The sequence below is a fragment of the Lithobates pipiens genome, unplaced genomic scaffold, assembly GCF_037356315.1.
Source record: "Lithobates pipiens isolate NorthernLeopardFrog02 unplaced genomic scaffold, aLitPip1_a1.2 Scaffold_8, whole genome shotgun sequence".
In the NCBI taxonomy this organism is placed as follows: Eukaryota; Metazoa; Chordata; class Amphibia; order Anura; family Ranidae; genus Lithobates; species Lithobates pipiens.
The window spans coordinates 636,770,027-636,797,117 of NW_027507903.1; the positions used below are offsets into that span (position 1 = coordinate 636,770,027).

Sequence of the window (27,091 nt, forward strand, 5' to 3'; positions counted from 1 at the left end):
AAAAAAAACATTGTGTAAAAATAAAAAGAACAGTAAAACTTGCATAAAATTGTGGCCGGCCGGCTACAGAGCACACGCCCGTGCTTGGATACGAACGGACGTAGCGCGCGGTGACATCAGCACGTCGCTTCTCCTTGATCTCATCGACAGATGGAGATTGCCCTGAGCCCACCCTGACAATAGCAAATTAATATTTCCGATTGGCCAGGACCCAGTTCCTGTTTGGCCAGGAGGAGAAGCCCTGGCTTGGTGGTGGAAGCCTCCTCCTCGAGCTGTGACTTCATCCTCAGCCCCGGAGTCCAAGAGCCGGCCCAGCTCCACCCTCCTCCGTCAACTGGAAGATGATTGTTTAACTAACGGGCTGGGAGCACAGTGAGCGTTCGCATGTGGGGTGGGGGTGGGGTCCTGGGAGGTCAGGGGTTGTACGGAGGATGTGGTTGTACAGGGCAGACAGGCAGGGAAGAGCTGTCTTGGAATGGAATGGAGAGATGTGTACATAATTTGGTGGGCACTGGAAGGCTGCATTTGATGGGCACTAGTAGGCTGCATTTGGTGGTCACTGATAAGGCTGCATTTGATGGGCACTGATGAGGCTGCATTTGGTGGGCACTGCACTGATAAGGCTGCACTGATAAGGCTGCATTTGGTGGGCACTGCACTGATAAGGCTGCATTTGATGGGCACTGATGAGGCTGCATTTGGTGGGCACTGCACTGATACGGCTGCATTTGGTGGGCACTGCACTGATGAGGCTGCATTTGGTGGGCACTACACTGATAAGGCTGCATTTGGTGGGCACTGCACTGATAAGGCTGTATTTGGTGGGCACTACACTGATAAGGCTGCAGTTGGTGGGCACTACACTGATGAGGCTGCATTTGGTGGGAACTGCACTGGTAAGACTGCATTTGGTGGGCACTGCGCTGATGAGGCTGCATTTGGTGGGCACTGCACTGATAAGGCTGAATTTGGTGGGCACTGCACTGATGAGGCTGCATGTGCGTGCATGTGTCTACCTGTGTGTTAATTTCGGATTATGTGCATGTTTGCAGCATGCACACCAGGGGTCAAGTCCTGTGGAAAAAAGTGTGGGAACTCCCACTCAAGATCCACTCCCGAACAAAAAAAAGAAAAAAATAGGACATTGGGGCACATCAAGGCAAAGGGCACATCATGGCACGGGGCATATCAGGGCATGGGGCACATCAGGCCACATGGCACTACAGGGCACAGGGCACATTATGGGGCACATCAGGGCACATTATGGGGCACATCAGGGCACATTATGGGGCACATCATGGCACATCAGGGCATGGAGCATATCAGTGCATGGGGCACATAGCACATCAGGGCATGGGGCCCGTCGGAGCTCATTATAGGGCACATAGCACATCAGGGCACATTATGGGGCACATAGCACATCAGGGCACATAGCACATCAGGGCATGGGGCACATCAGGGCATGGGGCACATCAGGGTATGGGGGAAACATTGGCACATTATGGCAGATCAGGGCACATTATGGGGCACATAGCACATTAGGGCACATAGCAAATAAGGGTGTGGGGCACATCAGGCCACATGGCACATCAGGGTACATCAGGGCATGGGGCACATGAGGGAACATTATGGCACATTATGGGGCACATAGCACATCGGGGCATATTATGGGGCACATAGCACATCAGGGCACATAGCACATAAGGGCACAGGGCACATTGGAGCATGGGGAAACGTTGGCACATGGGGGCACATTATGGCACATCAGGGCACGTTATGGGTCACATAGCACATCAGGGCATAATATGGCACATCAGGGCACAATATGAGGCACATAGCACATCAGGGCACATTATGGGGCACATAGCACATCAGGGCACATAGCACATAAGGGCACGGGGCACATCAGGGCACATGGCACATCAGGGCATGGGGCACATCAGGGCACATTATGGGGCACAGTGGGGCACATAGGGCATCAGGGCAGGGGGCACATTACGGCATGGGGCACATCAGGGCACATAATGGGGCAGATAGGACATAAGGGCAGGGGGCACATTACGGCATGGGGCACATCAGGGCACATACTGGGGCACATAGGACATCAGGGCAGGGGGCACATTACAGCATGGGGCACATCAGGGCACATAATGGGGCACAGTGGGGCACATAGGACATCAGGGCAGGGGGCCCATTATGGCATGGGGCACATCAGGGCACATAATGGGGCACAGTGGGGCACATAGGACATCAGGGCAGGCAGGGGGCACATTTTTTAGACCTGCAGGGGTACCTCACCATTAAAACAGGTTGAGAAACGCTGATCTACATCCAGTACATTATGATTTATCCATTACTATCCATATTATGATTAAGCGATAATTATTTATAGTGAGATGGATCCATCATTGCCCGCTTTATGATGCTTCCAATATTGGCCCCTATGGCTGCCACAGTTAATTATTTGTCAGGCTTTGGGGAAAAACACAGGTTGGAAGCGAAAGGTAATTTTTAACAACATTTCACAATGGTCAGTACTATAAATATAGTCTGAAGGAAAAGTACAATTTCACAATTGTGAGTAAACACAACTTGTCCCAGCACAGCTGCTATTCCAAACCATTGATTGCTATTGACTCAAAAATAAAGACTCGTTTATTCAGATACAGCTCCTTGAAAAAGTATTCATACCCCTTGAAATATTCCACATTTTGTCATGGTACAACCAAAAACGTAAATGTATTTTATTGGGATTTTGTGTGATAGACCAACACAAAGCGGCACATAATTGTGAAGTGGAAGGAAAATGATAAATGGTTTTAATTTTTTTTTTACAAATAAATATGTGAAAAGTGTGGCGTGCATTTGTATTCAGCCCCCTTTACTCTGATACCCCTAACTAAAATCTAGAGGAACCAATTGCCTTCAGAAATCACCTAATTAGTAAATAGAGTGTGTAATTTAATCTCAATATAAATACAGCTGTTCTGTGAAGCCCCCAGAGGTTTGTTAGGGAAACTTACGTGAACAAACCGCATCATGAAGGCCAAGGAACACACCAGACAGGTCAGGGATAAAGTTGTAGAGAAGTTTAAAGAAGGGTTGGGTTATAAAAAAAATATCCCAAGCTTTAAACATCTCATGGAGCTCTGTTCAATCCATCATCTGAAAATGGAAAGAGTATGGCACAACTGCAAACCTACCAAGACATGGCCGTCCACCTAAACTGACCGGCCGGGCAAGGAGAGCATTGACTGCATGACCCCAAAAATATAATGTCTACAACTGTATGTGTACATTTTTCTTTATTTAAAATCCTGCAAACATACAGAGTGTTATTAAAAATATATTTGCATATAAAGTACAAACAAAATAAATAATATATACATAATGTGATGTTGGGGGGTTATTTAGCTTAAAGTCGTGTTGCCACCAAAAAATAAAAAAAATGTTTAAAATTCTTTAAAAAAAAATAAAAAATAATTGAAAAAAAAAATTTTACTCACCTTTAAAAACATGTTGCTAGGGGGTCCCTCGTAGTCTGCCTTCTTCCTTGACCGGGCTGGTGACATCACTTCCCCTCCAGCCGCACAGTCATCCAGGACCTGTCACGTGTCCCAGGGGACTGCGCGGCGTATCCCGGCACCCTGCGCTGCTCGCGCATGCGCAGTGGGTGCCTGGCTGTGTATCCACAGCCGGGTGCCCACAGTACAAATGATGGCGCCGCGAGCGGAGCGGGGAACGAGGGGGGGCTTCGTTGCCCTGCATCGCTGGACCCTGGGACAGGTAAGTGGCCGATTATTAAAAGTCAGCAGCTGCAGTATTTGTAGCTGCTGACTTTTAATTTTTTTTTTTAGGGGGCGCCCCACTTTAAGTGTAGAGTTTCTGTGCCTCTGATGGTTCTCTCTTTTCCAACTTCCTTGCTGCTACCGCCCACGGACTTGGGCCCTCTGTCTGCACTGACAGGCTGTGCCGTACGGACATGCACTCTTCTCCTTTGCACGCCTGGACTCTTCAGGAGGGCGGAGCCCAGAACCCTGGTCCTGGCTCTGCTATTAGCCCAGGACTCACCTGCCCAATAAAACTCCTGGCTGTTCCCAAAACCTGGGCCCATGATTGGAGATTTCCTCCCACCCAGACAGCTGTGAGATCTCGAGGCTCCGGGTCCAGTGGCGGCTGGTGCTCACTATTTTTTTTGGGGGGGGGGGGGCGGCACAAATGAACACCAACATCTCCCCCCCCCCCACAGGAGGAGATGGCAGCAGTCAAAAAGCACCCCACACCTCACATGGGAGACGTAAGGCAGCGATCACCCCCCACCACGCGTGGGAAATGGACAGCTGTGGTTATTCCCCACCCCTGCGGGAGACGAGCGTCGGCAACCTTCCAACCCCCTCACTGCCGACCTTCCAAGACAGAAGCCATTTACTGATAATGTGCCATTTGAAAAAGCTGCGTTACCTTATGGAGGCAGGTAGATGGAAGAGCCGGGGCTGCTCCAGCCAGCACACAGGGAGACACTCGACTCCCAGCCGAACAGAAACAGGAAGTATGTCACAATTGGTCAGGGAGTGCGAAGACTCCCTGGTCAATAGGGGCTTCCTGATTGACCAAGAGGAGAATGAGGAAGACAATAGCGAATATTCATTCGCTATTGTCACAAAAGTGGATGTGCTCGGGGCGCTCTTATTACTTGCTAAAAAAAATGCATGGATGGGGGGATGCACTCTTGCACCACTTATGGAGTGGTTGCCACTGTCCAGGTCCCCAACTGGACTTTACAAACCACAGAATAAACTGAGACACAGTTTCCTCCAAAACGACACAATCGTCCTTGAGCCCTTCAACCTGCCTGGTTGGCGATCCTGCGCGACATACCCGCTCACAGCTAACTGCACTGTCACAATAAATAAACAAGAACAAACAAGCTGACATCAGCAAATAACGGAAAAGTTAACGTCTTTTTCCAAAAATACCATAAATAGAACTATATACAAAGAAACATCATTTTATTATCCCTAAACTACTAAATTAAGCAAAGCACAACCCTACTTCAACTTAAACACACCCACAGGCTAAGAAACGATTAAACATTTAACCCATGCATGTAGCCTTTTTTTTTTTAAATGTGATCCTATAAAAATCTAGGGGACACAAAAGGACAGACAGAAAAGCTGCACACCCAGAGACTGACCGACAGCAGCTATGGGTACCATACATTCCTCCACACTTTTGTCCAGGCCTCCCGCCACCACCTGTCCTTCTGAAGACCCTGAATCTTCCCAACCTCACTGTCACATCTACCCCAACGCAGATGGTCAGACACTATAGCTGGCTACTGTATTCTTCACCTATAGCAGCCCCCTTTCCCATAGGGCAAGAAGGCCTACCTGTTGCCCCCAGGACTTATACACAATGCTATAGTGTCTGGCCACCACGCCAGGGCAGATGCGAACTGAGCAAAGCAAATAGATACTTGAGGTTAGCAGACAGATAACAGGGTTCTATGACAGTCCAGGTAAAAGGCAGGCTGAGTTCAAGAAATAGTTCAATAATCCGGTACAAAGTCATACACAGGGAAATCCAAACTAGCAAAGCAGGGCAGACAGACAGGGAGCTTGATCAGGAGCAACACACGTATCACTCTCTATCACAAGCACCCAAATGAGGTTTGAGCTGGCTTATAACAGGCTTGGTTTCCACCCAGAGACTGATAACATCAAGGGCCCTTCCCTCAAGAGCCCTTCCCACTGTTCCCGGAGTCCTTTACTCCTGCTGCAGTGCCCAATGCAACTCAAGTAACAGCAAGGAAAAAAAAGGTGTAGGATTTTATGTAAATCACTGTAAAATGTGTACATTGTACATGTAATGCAAAAACAATAAAAAACTATTGAAAAAAAAAAGGTTTCTGTACTACTTTTCTGTAATTTGATTTCCATAGATTGCACTGTTGAATCACAAAAGTTATAAGCAAGTCACAAGGACATTGCAAGGAAGTTGCAAGCAAGTTGCAAGACTTTGGGGTCATAGCAATGGGAACCAAGGCTTAGCCCTTGTACACACGGTCGAACATTCCGACAACCAAATCTGTCGGATTTTGTCAGACGGATTTTGTCCGAAACTGTTGCATACACACGGTCGGACAAAGTTGTCGGAAAATCCGATCGTTCAGAACGTGATGACGTTATTTCGTTATGACAGGACTACGTCCAGGCTAGTAGCCAATTGCTTTGGTGTATGAATTTGATCTGAGCATGCGTGGCACTTTGTCCGATCGGAATTCTCTACACATGATCGGACAAGGTCCGATCGGATCATGTTGTCGGAAAGTTTTATCCCCAAGCCGGAAAACTTGGTCCGTTGGATATTCCGACGGAAACAGTCCGATGGAGCCCACACACGGTCAGATTATCCGACAACACGGCCTGATCGGACATTTTCCGTTGGAATGTCCAACCGTGCGTACAAGGGCTTACTGTCCCTTTCACATGTTCTGCACCAGGTCCTCTTCCTGCTGTTTTGAGATCCCCCACCCCCCCACGGTGAAGGAACGCCAGGATCCGCTTGCACAAGTGTGACCTTTCCACCACTGGTTTGGGTGTTTATGTTTTTCAATTAACCTTGAAGTCCAGAACAAGTGCCAAAACACCAGTTGGTGCTTCTCATAGAAAGTGCTTTAAATCATCTGCTTTTCGAAGCACCAATGGGTTTTTTGACCTCCCTCTATCTGAGAAACACATCACCGCCTTGAGAGCCCACCCCCCACAAGAGTCAGAACCTCCAAGACACAGAGAGTGTCTCTTGGATAGTGCATTTTCTATTGCTTCTGCTGAGCTAGATCATTTTAAGGCCAGTGTCTGGGTAGTTTATATTTATTGTCCTCATTTCCAAGCCATTTGATCAGGAGGTCTATCTCTTCACTACATGACAGGTGTAAGCCCCTGATAGTGTTTTTGAAAGAAGATCACCAGTCCCTGTAGCTTTCAGGGTGGTCGTTAAACTTTTCAAATCCTTTTGTGACCAATGCCTAGTACACATGGGCTGAATATTGGAGGACATCGGCCCATGTGTATGTTGGTCAATCCAACAGAAGTTGGCTGTTTGGCCAGCTTCTGTCAGACAAGCATGCTGAAAAAGCAGCAGCCAACTGGCTTCTGGTCAGCGCTCTCAGTCAATGGCTGAAAGCACTAATCGGAAGTGTTCTGGCGGAGCAGGGGGCGTCCCCCTATTAGAACAAAACAGCTCAGTGGGGGAGAGCGCTTTACCAACGTTGGATCAGACTGGAGCTTTCAGTTTTTTTTGTTCAACGTGCTGGGTTTGAATGGAAACAATTATTAGTGTGTACCAGGCTTAACTCACGTTGTGCAAAGAACTTGGCAAAGTCTACGGTGGCTTGATTAGTTGGCTGTGTATTGCTATAGTGAAAATGTGGCGTGTGATCGTACCTTTTTAAGAGTTTCTGGTTTAACCGAGTCCTTGGCGTACCATTCTGAGGTGAAGGCAGGACCTGGAGGATAATTTGTAGATTCTGATGCCTTGCATGTAAGATGCCTGATGTAAGAGTTTTCACTTTGCTTGGAGTCCTCTTGCTTGCAGATTTGAGACTTGTTGCTGACTTGTAGCATCCTCTGTTTGTCTCCACGATGTAGACTTTTTTAGCTGCTTGGCCTGGAGTGATGATAGACGTAGTCTGAAGTGAATTGTAGAGGATCTTGAGGTTCAGCTCCTGGATCGAGCATGCTGCTGCATCTACTGTGTTCACTATTGAGTTTTGCAGATAGTTCTACAGCCTCTGCTTCGGCTACAGAGACTGCTGCTTCTTTCTCTACTCTAAGTTTCTCTAGGTCTGCTTCTAGTAAGGCTTTCTGTTTTTTTTTTATGTGCATTTCTTGCTCAGCAAAAGCTGCTCTAGCAGCTCTGCAACATGTTGCTTGTGGAGGTGCTTGACTGCGTAGAGACTGCTGTGTTGCCATATGCAAGTGGCTGCACTGGCAGTGTAGAAGACCTCTGTATAGTCACTGTGTATGCCATTTGCTGGGTAGTTGCTGTACCACTCGCTGCCCCTGTTTTAGAAGCCGCAGTTTCACTGTTCTGTCCCTGCTACACATTTCCCTGTGTGTAGCTCAACATGCAGCTAAAACCTCCTATTCTGCAATAAGCCAGACTGTGTGTCGTTTTAAAGCTTTATTAACAAAACAGGGTAGGATAAACTATTGAGAAAAAACAAATACAGATACATATAATCAATATATGAAATATACAGAAATACAATGAATAAGCTAGGCTGTAGATGGCGATAAGTTATTCTCACCAGCAATGCTGCAGTTAGGGGATGCAAACGGCTGCAAGTTTTAGTTCAACATATGCTCTGATAGCTGGTTTCTTCTTTCAGTCTCTAAGATGGAGTCTGAACTCCCATGATGCATCTGCTTCCTTTCCTTGGACTAAAGAATGACGGGAAGTTTTATTAAAGGTGAACAGTTATCTAGTTTCTGCAATACTGTACATTTACCACTGATTCCATCTTGTGGTTAAATCCAATATCGCAGGCAAACAACTTAACAGATATCCTGCTGAAGGCAGAACAAATGTGTAAGATGTGTGCAAGATTTTATCTCCAACAGTGATAACCTACATTTTGATAATTATTTCAATTTTTGTTCATTGCTCAGGGCCAACTTGGGAAAATGTTGCAATGCTTCGTACTCAATGATCATGACACAGGAGAATACTGTGATCGGACAAACAATTAACTTTGATGCACAAAAGAAAATTAAACAAAACATCACCAAGAGCCTTTACAGTTTGTTCCCGAAGGTGAGTTCTGGCCAAGGATCTGGGTTTTATCCCATTTTTATAAAAACCTATTTCAGGATATGACATATAACATATGAAGGAAATGTTTGCCTTTCCACTCCAGAAAAAGATATCTAGATGATAGTTAAAGGGGTTGTAAAGGTTCATTTTTTATTTTCTACATAGGTTCCTTTAAGCTAGTGCATTGTTGGTTCACTTACCTTTTCCTTCGATTTCCCTTCTAAATGTTTTTTTTCTTTGTCTGAATATCTCACTTCCTGTTTATCCTCAGTAAACTTCTCACCATCATCCGAGCGGTGGTTAGTCAGCCAGAACAGCTTACTGAACAGCTTACTGAGGAGGAACAGGAAGTGAGAAATTCAGACAAAGAAAACAAAGAAAAAAAACATTTAGAAGGGAAATCGAAGGAAAAGATAAGTGAACCAACAATGCACTAGCTTAAAGGAACCTATTTAGAAAATAAAAAACAAACCTTTACAACCCCTTTAAGTCATATTTTCTCGAATCTGAACCCCGAGCACAGCAAAGACTTTCTTTTAAAGTGTACGCAATGGCAAAACTTTAATTAGAGAGGTTAAGGGTTAAACCTCCTGTCATGTGTATTGCTGTCTCTGTCCCTGCCAGAGACATTCACCCACTATAAATGTTCTGGTGACCATTGTCCTTGAGACAGAAAGTATTTTTTTTTTTGGGCAAAAACAAAACACCAAAGTGAACTAAAAAGTGTATCTGAACACAACAAAGTGCACTTAGGGTATGTCATATGGTCTCATCCAGAAGAGGATGTACAATTTCCTGACCCACCTGGGGCAAAAAAACCCTGACTCGGGCAAATCACACTTAGGCCCACCTAGGCAAAAGGCCTAGCAGACCTCACTCCTCTTGGCCAGCCAAAGTCAACCAACGAGCACTAGGTGAGGGGCTCTCCCTAATGCTGGGAATGAAGGAACCTAAGGCCCACGCATTCTCTTCCTAGGCTTCAGGATAGGTCCAAAAACCCTTATTCTACAATCCAAGTGACAAAAACCACACATGTAAGTGCAAAATGACATACACAAAAAGAAAAATAAATAAATGAAAATATAAAAAGGTGCCAGTTCAGGTGCATTGGCTAGACCTCGATGTTTTAGGAAATTCAAAATGATAGAATTAGGGGTGAGAGGAAATCTACCAATGGTACTGTTCTGGTGACAACTGTCTTAAAACCCCTACATTGTAGAAATTTCCTTTTGTATCTCTGGGACAGGCAAAGAAGAGAAATCTCCCCAATGTATTTTGTATTCAAAAACTTGTGGCACAAAGATAGCCTCCAATCATCGTTCACACCTGCAGGGAGTAATATCACTGCAACCTAAATGAACTGGTACAAATCCAGGGTCTAAAGAAAGTTCTCCAAACTACGACTTGCAGGCCAAATTTAGCCTACTGCAAGAATTTACCTGGCCCACTGCTGGTCTTACACAGGTCTTCAGGTCAGCCTTTGGTCTCCATTTCTCCCCAACAACTATAAATCCACCCTTCAGTCTCCAGTTCAGGACCCCCTGATTGTGCTATCATAGTACCGTCATTGGTTTCTAGGGCTGGCAGCATCCTAACTAGGGATGAGCTTCGTGTTCGAGTCGAACCTATGTTCGACTCAAACATCGGCTGTTCGACTATTCGTCAAATTCCGAACATTAGGGGCCATTCGCGACAAATTTGAGTGGCACATCACGGCCCATAATTCACTGCGGCATCGCAGTGCATTGCTGCCTGATGATTGGCCAAGCATGCACTATGACCTGCATGCTTGGCCAATCACAGCACCGTCTGTTAAGTGAGCTGTAATTGGCCAAAGAGAGGGTGGCTTTGGCCAATTATGGCTTAGGGGGTTTAGTACACGCCCCACACTATATAAGGCCGCCCGCACGGCAGCCTTGCGTAGTGTGTTGCGCCGGCGGAGAAAGATAGACGGAGAGACAGTGTCTTTGAGTTTCATTTGAAACTGTTGCAATTACAGTCGGTGTATTGTGCCACCTGCACAGTGTACACCTAAAGCTACCTACATTTCTGGTGTTCTGCTAAACCTATACCACAGGCAGGCAGCTGCTGCAGCAATTATAGTCAGTGGTTTATTGTGCCGCCTGCACAGTGTACACCTAAAGCTATCCCAATTGCTGGTGTTCTGCTGATCTTATACCACAGGCAGCTGCTGCAGCAATTACAGTCAGTGTATTGTGCCACATGCACAGTGTACACCTAAAGTTACCCCAATTGCTGGTGTTCTGCTGATCCTATACCACAGGCAGGCAGCTGCAGCAATTAAAGTCAGTGTATTGTGCCACCTGCACAGTGTACATCTAAAGCTACCCCAATTGATGGTGTTCTGTTGATCCTATCCACAGGCAGCTGTAGCAATTACAGCTGGTGTACTGTGCCATCTGTACAGTGTGCACCTAAAGCTACCCCAATTGCTGGTGTTCTGCTGATTCTATACCACAGACAGCTGCAGTAATTACAGTCGGTGTACTGTGTCATCGGCACAGTGTGCACTTATAGCTACCCCAATTACTGGTGTTCTGCTGATCCTATACTGCAGGCAGCTGCAGTAATTACAGTCGGTGTATCGTGCCACCTGCATAGTGTACACCTAAAGCTACCCCAATTGCTGGTGTTCTGCTGATCCTATACCACAGGCAGGCAGCTTCATCAATTACAGTCGGTGTATTGTGCCACCTGCACAGTGTGCACCTAAAGCTACCCCAATTGCTGGTGTTCTTCAGATGCTATACCACAGGCAGGCAGCTGCGGTAATTACAGTCGGTGTATTGTGTCACCAAGACAGTGTGCACCTAAAGCTACCCCAATTTCTGGTGGTTTTCTGATCCTATACCACAGGCAGGCAGCTGCAGTAATTACAGTCAGTGTATTGTGTCATCTGCACAGTGTGCACTTACAGCTACCCCAATTGCTGGTGTTCTTCAGATCCTATACCACAGGCAGGCAGCTGTAGCAATTACCGTCGGTGTATAGTGTCATCTGCACAGTGCGCACCTAAAGCTACCCCAATTGCTGGTGTTCTGCTGATCCTAAACTGCAGGCAGCTGCAGTAATTACAGTCGGTGTACTGTGTCATCTGCACAGTGTGCACTTAAAGCTACCCCAATTGTTGGTGTTCTTCAGATCCTATACCACAGGCAGGCAGCTGCAGTAATTATAGTCGGTGTACTGTGTCATCTGCACAGTGTACGCCTAAAGCTACCCCAATTGCTGGTGTTCTGCTGATCCTATCCACAGGCAGCTGTAGCAATTACAGTCGGTGTATTGTGTCATCTGCACAGTGTGCACCTAATACTACCCCAATTGCTGGTGTTCTTCTGATCCTATACCACAGGCAGGCAGCTGCAGTAATTACAGTCGGTGTATTGCGCCATCTTCACAGTGTGCACGTAAAGCTACCCCAGTTTTTAAAACTTTTTTTGCATTGATACATGTCCCCTGGGGCAGGAGCCGGGTCCCCAAATCCTTTTTAGGACAATAACTTGCGTATTAGCCTTCAAAATTAGCACTTTTTGATTTTGAACGTTCAATTCCCATAGACTTTAACGGGGTTCTAAAGTTGCGCAAATTTTCGGTCTGTTCGCAGGTTCTGGTGCAAACAGAACCGGGGGTGTTTGGCTCATCCCTAATCCTAACAATCAGTCATATGCTTGCCCTAGCATTCAAAGGAGAATGGAACTTTCTCTTTCCACACCTGCTCTGCCTTCTTATGCTGCTACAGCCATACCTCCACCAGGCTCTCCAAACTCCTGGAAGTTCTGTAAGTGTAAGGGTGAACTCTGATGGGGACTCTCTTCTAAAGGGGGTCTCTTATGGGTCTTCAATGTAAGATGGGACTCTAATGGGGACCCTGATATAAGGGGCAATCCGATGGAAACCTTGATGTAAGGGAGGACTCTGATGTAAAGGGGATTCTGAAGGGGACTCTGATGTAAAGGGGAACCTGGTGGGGACTCTGATGGGAACCCTGATGCAAGAGGGATGTAAACTTCTATTGAAAATTCTGCAGAACCCTGGTCTAATATAAGCATCTTTTCCATGTTTATTCATCCTTTCCCTAGAAGTCCCCCTTCCAAAAGCCAATCAGAACCTGTGCAGTGGTCGGTAATGGTGGAATCTTAACCAACAGCTCTTGTGGTGCCAAAATTGATGGGGCTGACTTTGTGTTCAGGTGAGAGTATGGTGGTGGAAGAACAGCCTATGAAATTGGGTAATTGGTCCAATGCTCTGCCATGTTTGCCATTCTCAGCCTTTACGTCTTTCATCCCTTCTCTTTAGGCTGAATTTTCCTCCACTGAACTGGACGGAGGACGTTGGGGCAAAGACTGATCTTGTCACCTCAAACCCAAGCATCTTAATAAATAGGTATGTGCTGTGATTTTCTTTATATAATATAGAACTGCATAGAAACAATGGATATTTATTGTTTTGTATTATTATGCATGCGAGGTCTTGAAATGGCAAAAAAAATTTGGTACCCAAAATTATCAATAGGCTGCATTTTAATGGCCTTTACAGTTTGTCAGTTGAGAAGATATTGTAAATAGTGCCCCTAGAATTATTGCTCTCACTCAAAGATTGCACAGAGTCTTCCCTCCCATAATGCATACCACACCCTTTGAGTCTGGTATGGATCTTAACCACTTAAAGACAGAGCTTCTTTTTGAGATGTGTTTAAGTTAAAAACATTTTTTTTTGCTAGAAAATTACTCAGAACCCCCAAACATTATAAATTTTTTTTCTAACACCCTAGAGAATAAAATGGCGGTGGTTGCAATACTTTCTGTCACACCGTATTTGCGCAGCGGTCTTACAAGCGCACTTTTTTTGGAAATAATACACTTTTTTAAATTTAAAAATAAGACAACAGTAAAGTTAGACCAATTTTGCCAGAAGAAAACAAATGCTGCCACCCAGACATGCCCCACTCTTTTGCTTGTCCAAATGGAAAGTCTGGTGGGTGACAACTGTTATATACAAGGAGTTGGGGTCTCCGGTGATGTCATTGACCATATACCATTACACTATACATACACGGTCAATGACATCACTGGGAATCCTGCCCCTTTTGCTTACATTGTTGGGGATTCCCGCCCGTGTAAGTGAATTGAGCCAGCAAAGTTGTATCTGTAAGGTGACCTTACACTGGACCCCCTCACCACCCCCCCCCCCCCCAGTCCCACTGTACGATAGTCCCGCTATCCTGCTCTGTCAGGGACTGGAATGCCGCTTGACTGGTCCAGGGATTTAAAATCACCTTGGCTTAATCCCCTTTCTGTACCTCCCAGCATGTATGGACAAGAGGCATTTCAATTGGTCAGCGCCGTCACGTTGACGGCGCTGACCAATCAGACTCCATCTAGTTCATCCTGCACAGAGAGGAGAGAAAAGCCAGGATGATTGCAAATCCCCGGACTGGTGAAGTGCCATTCCGGTCCCTGACAGAGCAGGATTGCTGGACACACAGTACAGCAGGGCCAGATGGGGAGGGAGTCCAGTGTAAGGTCACCTTACAGATTTATTGTAAAGGTGAACTTATACTTTAAGGACTATCTCTGTACCCACCAGTGTCCTTAAAGTGATACTAAAATCTTGTTGTTTTTTTTTTGAAAAATAACAAACATTTCATACTTACCTGCTCTGTGTAATGGTTTTGCACAGGGCAGCCCCGGTTCTCCTGTTCTCAGGTTCCCCGCTGGTGCTCCTGGCCCCTCCCTCTTGCCGAGTGCTCCCACAGCAAGCGACTTGCTACTGGGGCACCCGAGCCAAGCCGCTGCTGCCCTGTGTGTGTGTCCATTCAGACACCGAGACGGAGGCTAGGCCATGCCCCCTCTTTCCTCATTGGCCCACTGAATTTTGAGCCAATGGCACCCGCTGTGTGTTCCAGCCAATGAGGAGGGAGAGTCCAGGACAACCGATTCTGTCGTGCACATTGCTGGATTTAGATGGGGCTCAGGTAAGTATTGGGGGGGCTGCTGCACACTGAAGGTTTTTTATCTTAATGCATAGGCTGCATTAACCTTTTCCCATCCATTCTATAGCCGAATGATGGCTACACGTCCTCCCCTTTGCACGCTCCCCACGTGCGCCTCACAGGGGGTCAATGAGAGTCGGCTGATTACAGATCGGGGTAAGGGGACGATCCCGGCCACTAACCACGTGTTCAGCTGTCAGCCAATGACAGCTGATCACGTGATGTAAACAGAAGATCAAGCTGTGTAAGGGACATTGGTCCCGAAGAGGAAGAGGAAGAGGCACAGCCACCTCATCTGTGCCCACCAGTGCCATCTGCCAGTGCCCACAGTGTATATAAGTGCAATCTCGCAATGCCCATGAGTGCCACCTATCAGTGCCCACCAGTGGTGCCAATCAATGCCTTATCAGTGCCACCTAGCAGTGCTCATCACTGCCACCCATCGGTGCCCATCACTACCACCTATCAGTGCCACCTATTAGTGCCCTTCAATGCCATCTATCAATGCCCTTCAGTGCCACCTATCAGTGCCCATCAGTGCTACCTCTTAGTGCCCACCAATGCCACCTATCAGTGCCCACCAGTGCCACCTCATTAGTGCCACCTATCAGTGGCCACCAGTGCCACCTATCAGTGCACATCAATGTAGCCTATCGGTGCCCATCAGTGCAGCTTCATCTGCGTACATCAATGAAGGAGAAAAATTACCTGTTTGCAACATTTTTTAACTAAATATAAAGCTGGTTTGTATTTTTTTCAAAATTTTCAGTCTTTTTTCATTTTTATAACAAAAAAATAAAAATCCCAGAGGTGATCAAATACCACCAAAAGAAAGCTCTATTTGTCGGAAAAAAAATGATAAAAATGCCATATGGGTACAGTGCTGTATGACCGCACAATTGTCGTTCAAATGCCCCCCCATACACACTATCAGATTTTCTGCTGATTTTTGTCTTCAGATTTACCAAAACCATGTAGTAGAAGGGCCTGTCTGATTGCATACACATTGAAACGCCTAAGGTCTGACCTCATATTATATGGTTTTGGTAAATCTGAAGGAAGAAATCAGCAGAAAATCTGTCTGTATGGGGCTAAAGAGTGAGAGCGCTGAAAGCTGAAAATTGGTCTGGGCAGGAGGGGGGTTTTTAGTGCCCGGTAAGCAAGTGGTTAATATAAAAAAAAAATAAAAAAAAAAAACCTTCTGCCTTTAAAAGCACTTTAAGAGCAGGTGGCTGTCATATAATAAATGCCAAAGTTCAGTCCAAAACTTGAGCTCATTCCTATGCATTCCTATTAATTAGTTCCCATGATCAACAGCGCCATCTAATGGCCAAAATACGGCATACTTTTCTGAAATATCTCAATGGAAAAACATTTTTGGCCACTAGATAGAGCCCACGATAACAAGCTTTACTCTGTAAAGGCCCGTACACACGGTCGGACTTTTTGACAACAAACATGCAAATTAGCTGTTTTAAGGCAACATCCGACCGTGTGTACGCTCCATCGGACAAACTTTTTTGGTTTTCATCTGACTTTTGTTGGCTGTGCGAAAGGACAAACTTTCCGGAAACAAAAGTCCAATCGAGTGTAAAGAAAACCATAGGAGTTTACAAACACGCATGCTCAGAAGCAATGCAAAAGATCAGACAACAATACAGAAGTTGACCAAAGGTGGCAGTAAAGAGCAGAAAAACCATGTGATTTGGTGAAAGTTGGCTGAAAAAGTCCTGCCGTGTGTATGCAATACAAGTTCACGGCCAACGTCCTTTTTACAGAAAGTTTGTTTAAAGTCCGATTGTGTGTATGAGGCTTTAGAGACATTACAGCCAATGTGTTTGACATTCATCCAACTAATATTTTATAAATAGACCCCTTAACCACTTACCGCAAACCTCTGTCATTGTACGTCAGTACTTTGATGTAGAATACCGGGGTTACGGCATCAGCTAGCTTATGACCCTGGTATTTTCTTCAACAACGGGCAGTCCTCTTTCAGATAAAAGTGGTCTCTGTGGCGGATTCACCACGAGATCACTTTTATCGGTGGCGGGAGAGGTGACCCCCCCCCCCGGTCGCCCCTATTGCTTACCAGAGCCATCGGGTGCGGCAGAGACAATACGATCTTTTCCCCTCAGTAGCATGGAGCTAAGTGAGAGAATGATGACCCCCCCCCCCCACTCTGCTCCATAACAATGGCTGACGGAAGTGACGTCAAACGTCACTTCCACCCAATGGTCTTAAAATGTTTTTTTTTTTTTTATTATTTTTCTTTTTATTGCATTTAAGTGTAAATGTGAGATCTGAGGTCTTTTTGACCCTCAGATCTCACATTAACCACTTCAGCCCCGGAGAATTTGGCTGGCCAAAGACCAGAGCACTTTTTGCGATTCGGCACTGCGTCACTTTAACTGACAATTGCGCGGTCGGGCGACGTGGCTACCAAAGAAAACTGACGTAATTCTTTCCCCACAAATAGAGCTTTCTTTTGGTGGTATTTGATCACTTCTGCCATTTTTATTTTTTGGGCTATAAACAAAAAAAGAGCGTCAATTTTGAAAGAAACGCAATATTCTTTTCTTTTTGCTATAATAAATATCCCCAAAAATATATAAAAAAACATTTTTTTTCCCTCAGTTTAGGCCGATACATTCTACATATTTTTTGTAAAAAAAAATTGCAATAAGCGTTTATTGATTGGTTTGCGCAAAAGTTATAGCGTCTACAAAATACGGGATAGTTTTATGGCATTTTTATTAATTTTTATTTTACTAGTAATGGCGATCGACGATTTTTATCATGACTGCGCCATTATGGTGGACACATCGGACACTTTTTTTTGTTTAAATTCCTTGTAATAGGAAAAAAAATAACCCAAGTTTTTTTTTTTTTTTTAAGGACAGTGTAAAAATAAAAAGTAAAATAAATAGGAAAAAAAATATTTCAAGCGCCCCGTCCCGCCGAGCTCATTCTCAGAAGCGAACTCATACGGAATTTGTGCCTGGATATGTAAACGGTGTTCAAACCACACATGAGAGGTATAACCATGTTCGTTAGAGCGAGAGCAATAATTCTAGCCCTAGACACCTCCTCTGTAACTCAAAACATGCAACCTGTAGAATTTTTTAAATGTTGCCTATGGAGATTTTTAAGGGTCAAAGTTTGTCGCAATTCCACGAGCGGGCGCAATTTTGAAGCATGGCATGCTTCAAAAACGTTTATATCATTTAAAAATAATTGATATAATTTATAAAGGTATTAAAAAGTAAGGGTCCCAACACTGAACCTTGGGGTACACCACTGATAACCTTAGACCATTCAGAGTAAGAATCATTAACCACTACTCTCTGAATTCTGTCTTTTAGCCAGTTTTCTATCCATTTAAAAACTGATATTTCCAAACCTGTAGACTTTACCTTACACATGAGCCGTGTGTCGGGAACTGTATCGGACCAACAGACCAAATTCAATGCAAGGGCAGCTATTGGCTACTGGCTATTGAACTTCCTTTTCTAGTCTCGTCGTACGTCATCGCGTCCAAAACAAACGGACTTTGGTCCATTCGTGTGTTGGCAAGTCCGTTTGGTCGGAACTCCATCGGGAAGACCGTCTGACTTTTTCTGCCGGAAAGTCCTGTTGTGTGTACGCGGCATGACAGGTCTATAGTTACTTGGTAAAGACTTTGATCCCTTTTTAAATATGGGCACTACATTGGCCCTACATCAGTTCAGTGGTAGCATTCCAGTCATTAATAAGTCCCTAAAATTTAGAAACAATGGCTTTGAAATGTCAGAGCTCGATTATTTTAGGATCCGTGGGTGGATGCCACCTGGTCCAGGTGCTTTATCCACCTTTATTCTGTCTAAATATTTCGGGATCATATCACTTTTGAGCCATTGTGGATCATTTGGGGCTGTGCCAATACCACCCCCATTATGGACATTAGCTGACAGCTGAATAATAAAAAAAAAAAACATTTCCTGTAAAAATAGTAAAAATAACGGCCCTTCAGGTCTGGTATGGATTTTAAGTGCAATCCAACACCAAAATGTTTTAGAAAAGAGCATGGGGTCCCCCAAAAAAACAATACCAGACCCTTATCCGTGCATGCAGCCTGGCAGGCCAGAAAAGGGGGGTGAACACCCCCCTTCCTAACCATACCAGGCCACATGTCCTGAATATAGGGGGGTGGAGTGCTCTGCCCCCCCACCCCAAGGCACCTTGTCCCCATGTTGATGGGGACAAGGGTCTCTTCCTCACATCCCTGGGCTTTTTTTCTCTATTGATGGCTACAAGGAGTAAAGAAAAACAATGCTATGGTAAGTGAGCCTTATCACCCTAAGACAGGAAGTGCGTTACTGGCAAGATCACCAGGTGAAAATTAGAAAAAAAAAATATTAACATTAAATGCAGCCACCATATCTAGATATTGGCAAACTGCTAAATACTGAAATATTTTTTTGAGTTTATATACACTTCAATTTTATCTCCTTTACTAGGTTCAGCAGTCTCACGGAGAAGAGGAAACCATTTATTATGATGGTGCAGGAGTACGGCTCTCCTTTGATCCTCCTGCCTGCGTTCTCTTATTCAGCAAATACAGACGTCTCCCTTCGGGCGCTCTACACCATTGAGGACTTTGAGTTGAACAGCAAGGTTGTCTTCTTCAACCCGGGCTATCTCAATAATCTGTCTGCTTACTGGAAAAGCATGGGACTAAAATTTGTTCGTCTTTCTTCTGGACTTATGGTGGTGAGCATCGCAATGGAGATTTGCGATAAAGTCACTCTCTATGGCTTTTGGCCTTTTTCCAAAGACCTGAATGGCGTTCCAATCCTTCATCACTATTACGACAACGTTCCACCAAAACCTGGCATCCACGCAATGCCTGATGAATTTTATAAATACTTACAAATGCACATTCAAGGTTCTCTACGTCTGAACCTAGAACATTGCTAAAAGTTTTGTGTAGAACATCAAAACCAAGAAAGGTGTACCCATCCATTGAACAGTGGAAAAATTTAAAGCCAAAATAATGCATAATGATTTGCACAGGTTTAAATGGTGGAAACATCTTGTGTTCCTGAAGTCTCTCCATCCTACCTCCTGATTTTCATCAATTTTCCACAACTCTGATAAGCTGCCTTATGGATCAGTGCTAAAACTGGCCATAGATGGAACTGCTGTGTCATAGCCCAGATCTAATACTGTAAGCTCTGTTGTGTCTGTCGATATCTTTTCTTGCTGAACAACCTGGAATGCTGGACAGCTCCTCGAACAATTCCTTGAATGATCCTGCATTGAACCTTGTTTGTCTTGAACCTTGAACTCTTTGCTCCTCCCATGAACTTCCTATTAAAGCCATGCCTTTGCACTTCCTGTTTTCCAGATTAGTGTGCTCCCTTCAGCCAATGTCTCCCTGTTGTCGGTATTGCTGCCATCTGTATCTTTGCTATCAATTGTTAATGACCCATAGCTTGTTCCTCAACTACGCTTCTGCATGAGCCCAATCTGTAATCATTTGTTACTGACCTTCGGCTTGACTATGCTTCTGATTACTCTTACCTGCTATATCTGCTACTGGACCCGGATCCTGGCGATCCTGAGGCCCGCGAGTTGGTACTATCATGCAAAAAAACATATCTCCACCATCAGGAGTTCTGGTGAATGCCAGTTAGTACTTATGCCGCATACACGCAATCGGAACTCTCGTCGGAAAAAGCTCTGATGGTTTTCCCGACGGAATTCCGACGGAATTCCACTCAAGCTGTCTTGCCTACACACGGTCACACCAAATTCCGATTGTTTAGAACGCGGTGACGTACAACACATATGACGGGACTAGAAAAAGGAAGTTCAATAGCCAGTAGCCAATAGCTTCTACCTCGTAATTGAATCTGAGCATGCATGAGTTTTGGCATGTTGGAATTGCATACACATGAGCGGAAAGTTTTTCCATTGGGAAAATTGAGAACATGCTATCAATTTTTACTGGCGGAAATTCGGACAGCTAAATTCCGATGGAGCATACACACAGTCGCATTTTCCGTTTAAAAGCTCTCATCTGCCTTTTTCTGGCCGGAATTCCGATCATGTGTACGCGGCATTAGACTCTGCACCTCAGGTGGATCCACATCATCTGCCAGGGTGACCTACTTATCCAGCTGGTTGGTGGGTGCCTCTCTCCAAGTCTGACTCCAGATAATGTCATATGGGCAGGCTGATTGTACTGAAGTTAATCTATCAATCGGCTTCAGTACAACCAGGCTGTCATTTGTTTGCATACGATCACTGCTCTGGGTAGAGCCAGCAGCAGTGATTATTGTATTCTGTTGGTGGGGCAACCTCCCGCTGCCAGAATACAATATTGCAGCAGCAAGGATTACCCTATCAACACCAACTATGTAGCTGGGGGAGTCTATCACTTTTTGTTCCTTCAACCCATGGTTGAATAAAGAGAATACCATAATGTAGGGCCAGCCCAATGCACAAGGACCAGAGGGTCCTTGCAGGGCAATAACGTCTCGGCAGGATGTGGAAACCTTGTAAAAAGATCTGAACAAATTAATGGGGTGGGTGGTAACTACATGGCAAATGAGGTTTAATGTAGAAAAATGTAAAATAATGCATTTGGGTGGCAAAAATATGAATGCAATCTATACACTGGGGGGAGAACCTTTGGGTGGAATCTAGGATGGAAAAGGACCTGGGGGTCCTAGTAGATGATAGGCTCAGCAATGGCATGCAATGCCAAGCTGCTGCTAACAAAGCAAACAGAATATTGGCATACATTAAAAAGGGGATTAATACCAGAGATAAAACGATAATTCTCCCGCTCTACAAGACTCTGGTCCGGCCGCACCTGGAATATGCTGTCCAGCTCTGGGCACCAGTCCTCAGGAAGGATGTACTGGAAATGGAACGAGTACAAAGAAGGCCAACAAAGCTAATAAAGGGTCTGGAGGATATTAGTTATGAGGAAAGGTTGCGAGCACTGAACGTATTCTCTCTGGAGAAGAGACGCTTGAGAGGGAATATGATTTCAATTTTTTAAATACCATACTGGTAACTCGTGGCCACTCATTAAAATGAGAAGAAAAGAGGTTTAACTTTAAACTACGAAGAGGCTTCTTTACCTTAATGCCCTGTACACACGATCAGACAATCCGACAACAAAATCCCATGTTTTTTTTCCAACGGATGTTGGCTTAAACTTGTTTTGCATACACACGGTCACACAAAGTTGGTCGGAAATTCTGAACGTCAAGAACGTGTAGACGTACAACGCGTACGATGAGCCAAGAAAAATGAAGTTCAATTGCCAGTGCCGCTCTTCTGCTTGATTCCAAGCATGTGTGGAATTTTGTGCGTCGGAATTGTGTACACATGATCGGAATTTCCGACAACTGATTTTGTTGTCGGAAAATTTGAGAACCAGCTCTCAAATATTGTGTGACGGAAATTCCTACAGAAAATTTGTGATGTAGCCTACACACGGTTGGAATTTCCGACAACAAGGTCCTATCACACATTTTCCGTACCAAAATCCTATCGTGTGTACGGGGCATAAGCCCTTGTACACACAGTCAGACATTCCGACAACAAAATCCGTTGCATTTTGTCCGACGGACTTTGTCCGAAACTGGTGTTGCATACACATGGTCGGACAAAGTTGTCGGAAAATCCGATCATTCAGAACATGATGACATTATTTCCTTACGACGGGACTACGTTCAGGCTAGTAGCCAATAGCTTTGGTCTTGTAATTTGATCTGAGCATGCGTGGAACTTTGTCCGATCGGAATTCTCTACTAACGAACGGACAAAGTCCGATCGGACCATGTTGTCGGAATTTTTTTTTATAGCCCAGCTCTAAAACTTTGTCGGTCGGATATTCCGACGGAAACAGTCCGATGGAGCCCACACACGGTCGGATTATCCGACAACACGGTCCGATCGGATATTTTCCATCGGAATGTCTGACCGTGCGTACAAGGGCTAAGAGCTGCAAGGATGTGGAATTCCCTTCCACAGGCGGTGGTCATCGATAGTTTAAAAAAACGATTAGATAAGCACCTGAACGACTGCAACGTACAGGGATATACAATGCAATACTGACATATAATCGCACACTTAGCCCTTGTACACAGGTCGGAGATTCCATCGGAATGTGTCCTATCGGACTGTTTTGTCAGATATTCCGACTGTGTGTGGTATGCATCGGACTGTTTCCATCGGAATATCCGTCGGACCAAATTTTCCAACTTGCTGGAAATATTTTCCGACAAACTGCTCCGATCGGACATACTCCGATCATGTGTAGCCTACTCCGACGGACAAAGTGCCACGCATGCTCAGATCAAATTCCTAGACCAAAGCTATTGGCTACTAGCCTGTCCTGTCGTAACGAAATAACGTCATCACGTTATGTACAATCAGATTTTCCGACAACTTGGTCCGACCGTGTGTATGCAACAGTTTCGGACAAAGTCCGTCTGACAAAATCCGTCGGACAAAACGTATTTGGTTGTCAGAATGTCCGACCGTGTGTACAAGGGCTAAGGTTGGACTCGATGGCTTGCGTTGAAGAACAAAAGTTGGTATTTGAAAAACTAAGCAGAATAGAAAATAGAAGTCATGTAAAGGTGTATGTAATTATTTTTTTTATTTTTTTCTTTAATATAATTCATTCAGCACATGACCTAATAAAACAATCCACATACTGAATTCATACTGAATCATGAGAACTCCGAAAGACTGGACATAAATTGGGCAATTTTCATGTAGTCCTAGAATGTTCCATGAATGTTTTTTATCTCAATGGTCACAAGAGACTGAAGGACATTGGCAATCACATTGTTAGGGTAATTGGCTATTATATCCATCATCATCAAGTAGTAGTTATAGAATACATTACCTTTTCTAACATGAGTGCCTTTGGAGCCATGCTATCCATTGTTTTCATCTTGAACAGCCCATATACCAAACAGACTGTGTTTGCCTTGTGCACCAAATTTACAGGAATTTCTTGACAATGACTGGTTTCCAAAAACTTGAAAAAGTTTGGATTTTCTTCTTCCCATGTTACCTACCACCAATAATTTATTTTTGTATCTTGAAGAATAGAATATTTATTGGATCTTCCCAAAGTCAAGTTCCCCCTTGTATGTATTATATGTACAAAATCGTTTGAATGATATTAAAGAAAAACTTTTTGCAAAATGTTTAACATTTGTGTAAATGTGATCAGTTTAAAGCAGACCTGTCGTGCAGACAATAACGCTGAACTTTCCTTATTTATTACAGGTACTTATTAAGCCCCATACACACTATCAGATTATCTGCTGAGTTTTTCCTTCAGATTTACCAAAACCATGTAGTAGAAGGGCCTGCCTGACTGCATACACATTGAAACTCCTAAGGTTTGTCCTCATATTATATGGTTTTGGTAAATCTGAAGGAAAAAACTCAGCAGATAATCTGATAGTGTGTATGGGGCTTTAGGGATGGTCAAATGGTTTGGCCCAAGCATGAGTTCGGGCCAAACATTTGCCTGTTCCACAGTTCACCGAACACCCGTATTTGCAGGGTGTCTGCCCCGAAGAACACCCTGCAATGCACTGAGCGCTGCACAGTGCATTCTGTGCCCTGATTGGGCAAAGCTTTGCCCAATCAGGGAGCAGTGTAAGCTGGTTGTTAAGAGGTGGAGCCGGGAAGCCGGCCACGGCATCCTTAACAACCGATGAGTTATCCACTGTCATCGGCAGCTGATTTAAAAAAAAGTGTCGGTAAAAAAAATAAAGAAAAAAATGCTAAAATAAAAAATAAAAAAATACGGCGTGGGGTTCCCCCCAAAATCAAAACCAGACCCTTATCTGAGCATGCAGCCTGGCAAGTTAGGAAAGGGGAGGGAATGAGTGAGCGCCCCCCCCCTCCTGAACCATACCAGACCACATGCCCTCAACATGAGGGGGGGGGGGGTCGATGTTTTGGGTAAAAGCACCTTGTCCCCGTGTTGATGGGGACAATGGCCTCTTCCCAACAACCCTGGGCTGTTGTTATCGGGGTCTGCAGGTGGAGGGGGTCTGTCGGAATCTGGAATCTCCCTTTAACAAGGGCCCCCAGATAACACCCCCCCCCCCCCATGTGAATGGGTATCAGGTACATCTTACCCCTACCCATTCACCAAAAAAGTGTCAAACAGTAATAACCACAAGAAACAGTTTTTGACAAGTCCTTTATTAAAAAAATAAATAAATAAATAGTGTCCCTTGATGTAAATCCATCATCAATCCTGACGCCTGCTGAACCTGAAAAATAGAGGAAAATAAAAATGTTATTGCCTCCTGGGAGGCCTCTCACTGTATCTCTGCTCTGTGCTTTGATATTTCTTATATAGGCAAGGTGGCTATGTCACCCGGTGGCACCGCTCCATTCTGACGTCACGTCACATATACATTTACATCAGTCCCTGCCCTCAAGGAGCTTACAATCTAAGATCTCTAACTCACATTCATAAATACACTTACTTGGGCTAATTTAGACAGGAGCCAATTAACCTACCACCATGTCTTTGGGGTGTGGGAGGAAACCCATGCAGGCACAGGGAGAACATGCAAACTCCAGACAGGTAGTGCCATTGTGATTCAAACCAACACCCCAGTTCTGCAAGGTGAAAGTGCTAACCACTTAGCCATGGTGTTAGCAAAATTGACAGTTTTCCACTTCAAACGTTCACCATATTTCATTGGAGTCAATGGGGTAGGCAAAATTAACTTTTAGGAATTAAAGACATACTATGAATGGAGCATAAGAAAAAACACTGGACTTTTAAGGTGCCACAATAAAGTTACTATATTTTCTATAGATAAAATTTAAACATATTTTATCAGTTTAGAATCAATACAATTCTTTGTCATATCAACATGCAATTCCTACAACGAATCAATCACTTCAGCTCTACATGTTTTGCCCCAATGAGCTTTTTCAGGAACATGTAATTCCTACAACGAAGCAATCACTTCAGCTCTACAAGTTTCGCCCTAATGAGCTTTTTCAGGAGACTCAAGAGTTCTGCATGGAATTGATACTATTATGCCGCGTACACACGATCAAACAAGCGGGTGGAAAAGTCCGGAAACTGGAGAAAAAAATCGGCGTGGGGTTTCCCCCAGGTCCACATCAGACCCTTGTCCGAGCATGCTACCCGGCTGGCCAGGAAAGGGGGGACGAGCGAGCGCCCCCCCCTCCTGAGCCATACCAGGCCGTGTGCCCTCAACATGGGGGGTGCCTTGGGGAAGGGGGGGCAGCGCGGCCGCCCACCCCAAAGCACCTTGTCCCCATGTTGATGAGGACAAGGGCCTCTTCCCGACAACCCTGGCCGTTGGTTGTCGGGGTCTGCGGGCGAGGGGCTTATCGGAATCCAGGAGCCCCTTTAATAAGGGGTCCCCCGGATACTGGCCCCCAACCCTATGTGAATGAGTATGGGGTACAATGTACCCCTACCCATTCCCCTGTAAAATAAAGTACAAAAAAAACACAACACACAAGATAAAATAGTTTATTGCACAGCTCCGGGGGTCTTCCGTCTTCGGGGGTCTTCTCGTCGGACTCCTCCGCTATCTTCTTGTAGCTCTTTTACTAGCGGAGGAGCCCAGCTTTCTTCCTTGCCGCGGCCTCTTCTTCTGACTTTGGGGGTCTTGTCCCCCTTTTCGATTCTTCTGCCGGGCCACCGCGCCTTCTTCTAGCTCTTTTACAGACGGTGGCCCGGTCTTCTGTCGCCGCCGCCTTCTGTTCTTCTGTTCTTCTCTTCTAATCTTCTTCTCTTCAGATGTTGCCTCGTCGGATCCTCCGCTCACAATGGCTCTGACCGGGCGTGCGGCGACTTATATAGGGACATCGCCGGATGATGTCCCCGCCCATTATGGTGTCACAGTCCCAAAGAATGCTGGGACTGTGACATCATAATAGGCGGGGACATCATCCGCTGATGTCCCTATATAAATCGCTGCGTGCCCGGTCCCCGTCATTGTGAGCGGAGGACTCTACGAGGCAACATCTGAAGAAGAAGAAGAAGAAGAGAAGAGAAGAACAGAAGACGGCGGCGACAGCGGCGACAGAAGACCGGGCCACCGCCTGTAAAAGAGCTATAAGAAGGTGCGGTGGCCCGGCAGAAGTATGAAGTATGAATTGCATATTAATATGACAATGAATTTGATTAATTTTAAACTGTTACAAATAAAATATGTTTACATTTTATCT

General features: G+C 45.1%; 1 protein-coding gene across 3 annotated transcripts in view; it reads left to right on the top strand.

Annotated features, from left to right (window-relative positions):
* LOC143961569 (alpha-2,8-sialyltransferase 8E-like) overlaps positions 1 to 24,059 on the top strand; it is a 218,066-nt gene extending 194,007 nt beyond the window's left edge. For all 3 annotated transcript variants that reach the window (XM_077470879.1, XM_077470878.1, XM_077470877.1), the window contains exons 5-8: positions 8,673 to 8,817; positions 12,918 to 13,027; positions 13,135 to 13,221; positions 19,330 to 24,059. In XM_077470879.1, the coding sequence (XP_077327005.1) occupies positions 8,673 to 8,817; positions 12,918 to 13,027; positions 13,135 to 13,221; positions 19,330 to 19,789 (802 nt within the window). In that variant the 3' untranslated portion in view covers positions 19,790 to 24,059. The remainder of the gene's footprint in view (positions 1 to 8,672; positions 8,818 to 12,917; positions 13,028 to 13,134; positions 13,222 to 19,329) is intronic.
* Positions 24,060 to 27,091: the final 3,032 nt, after the last annotated feature.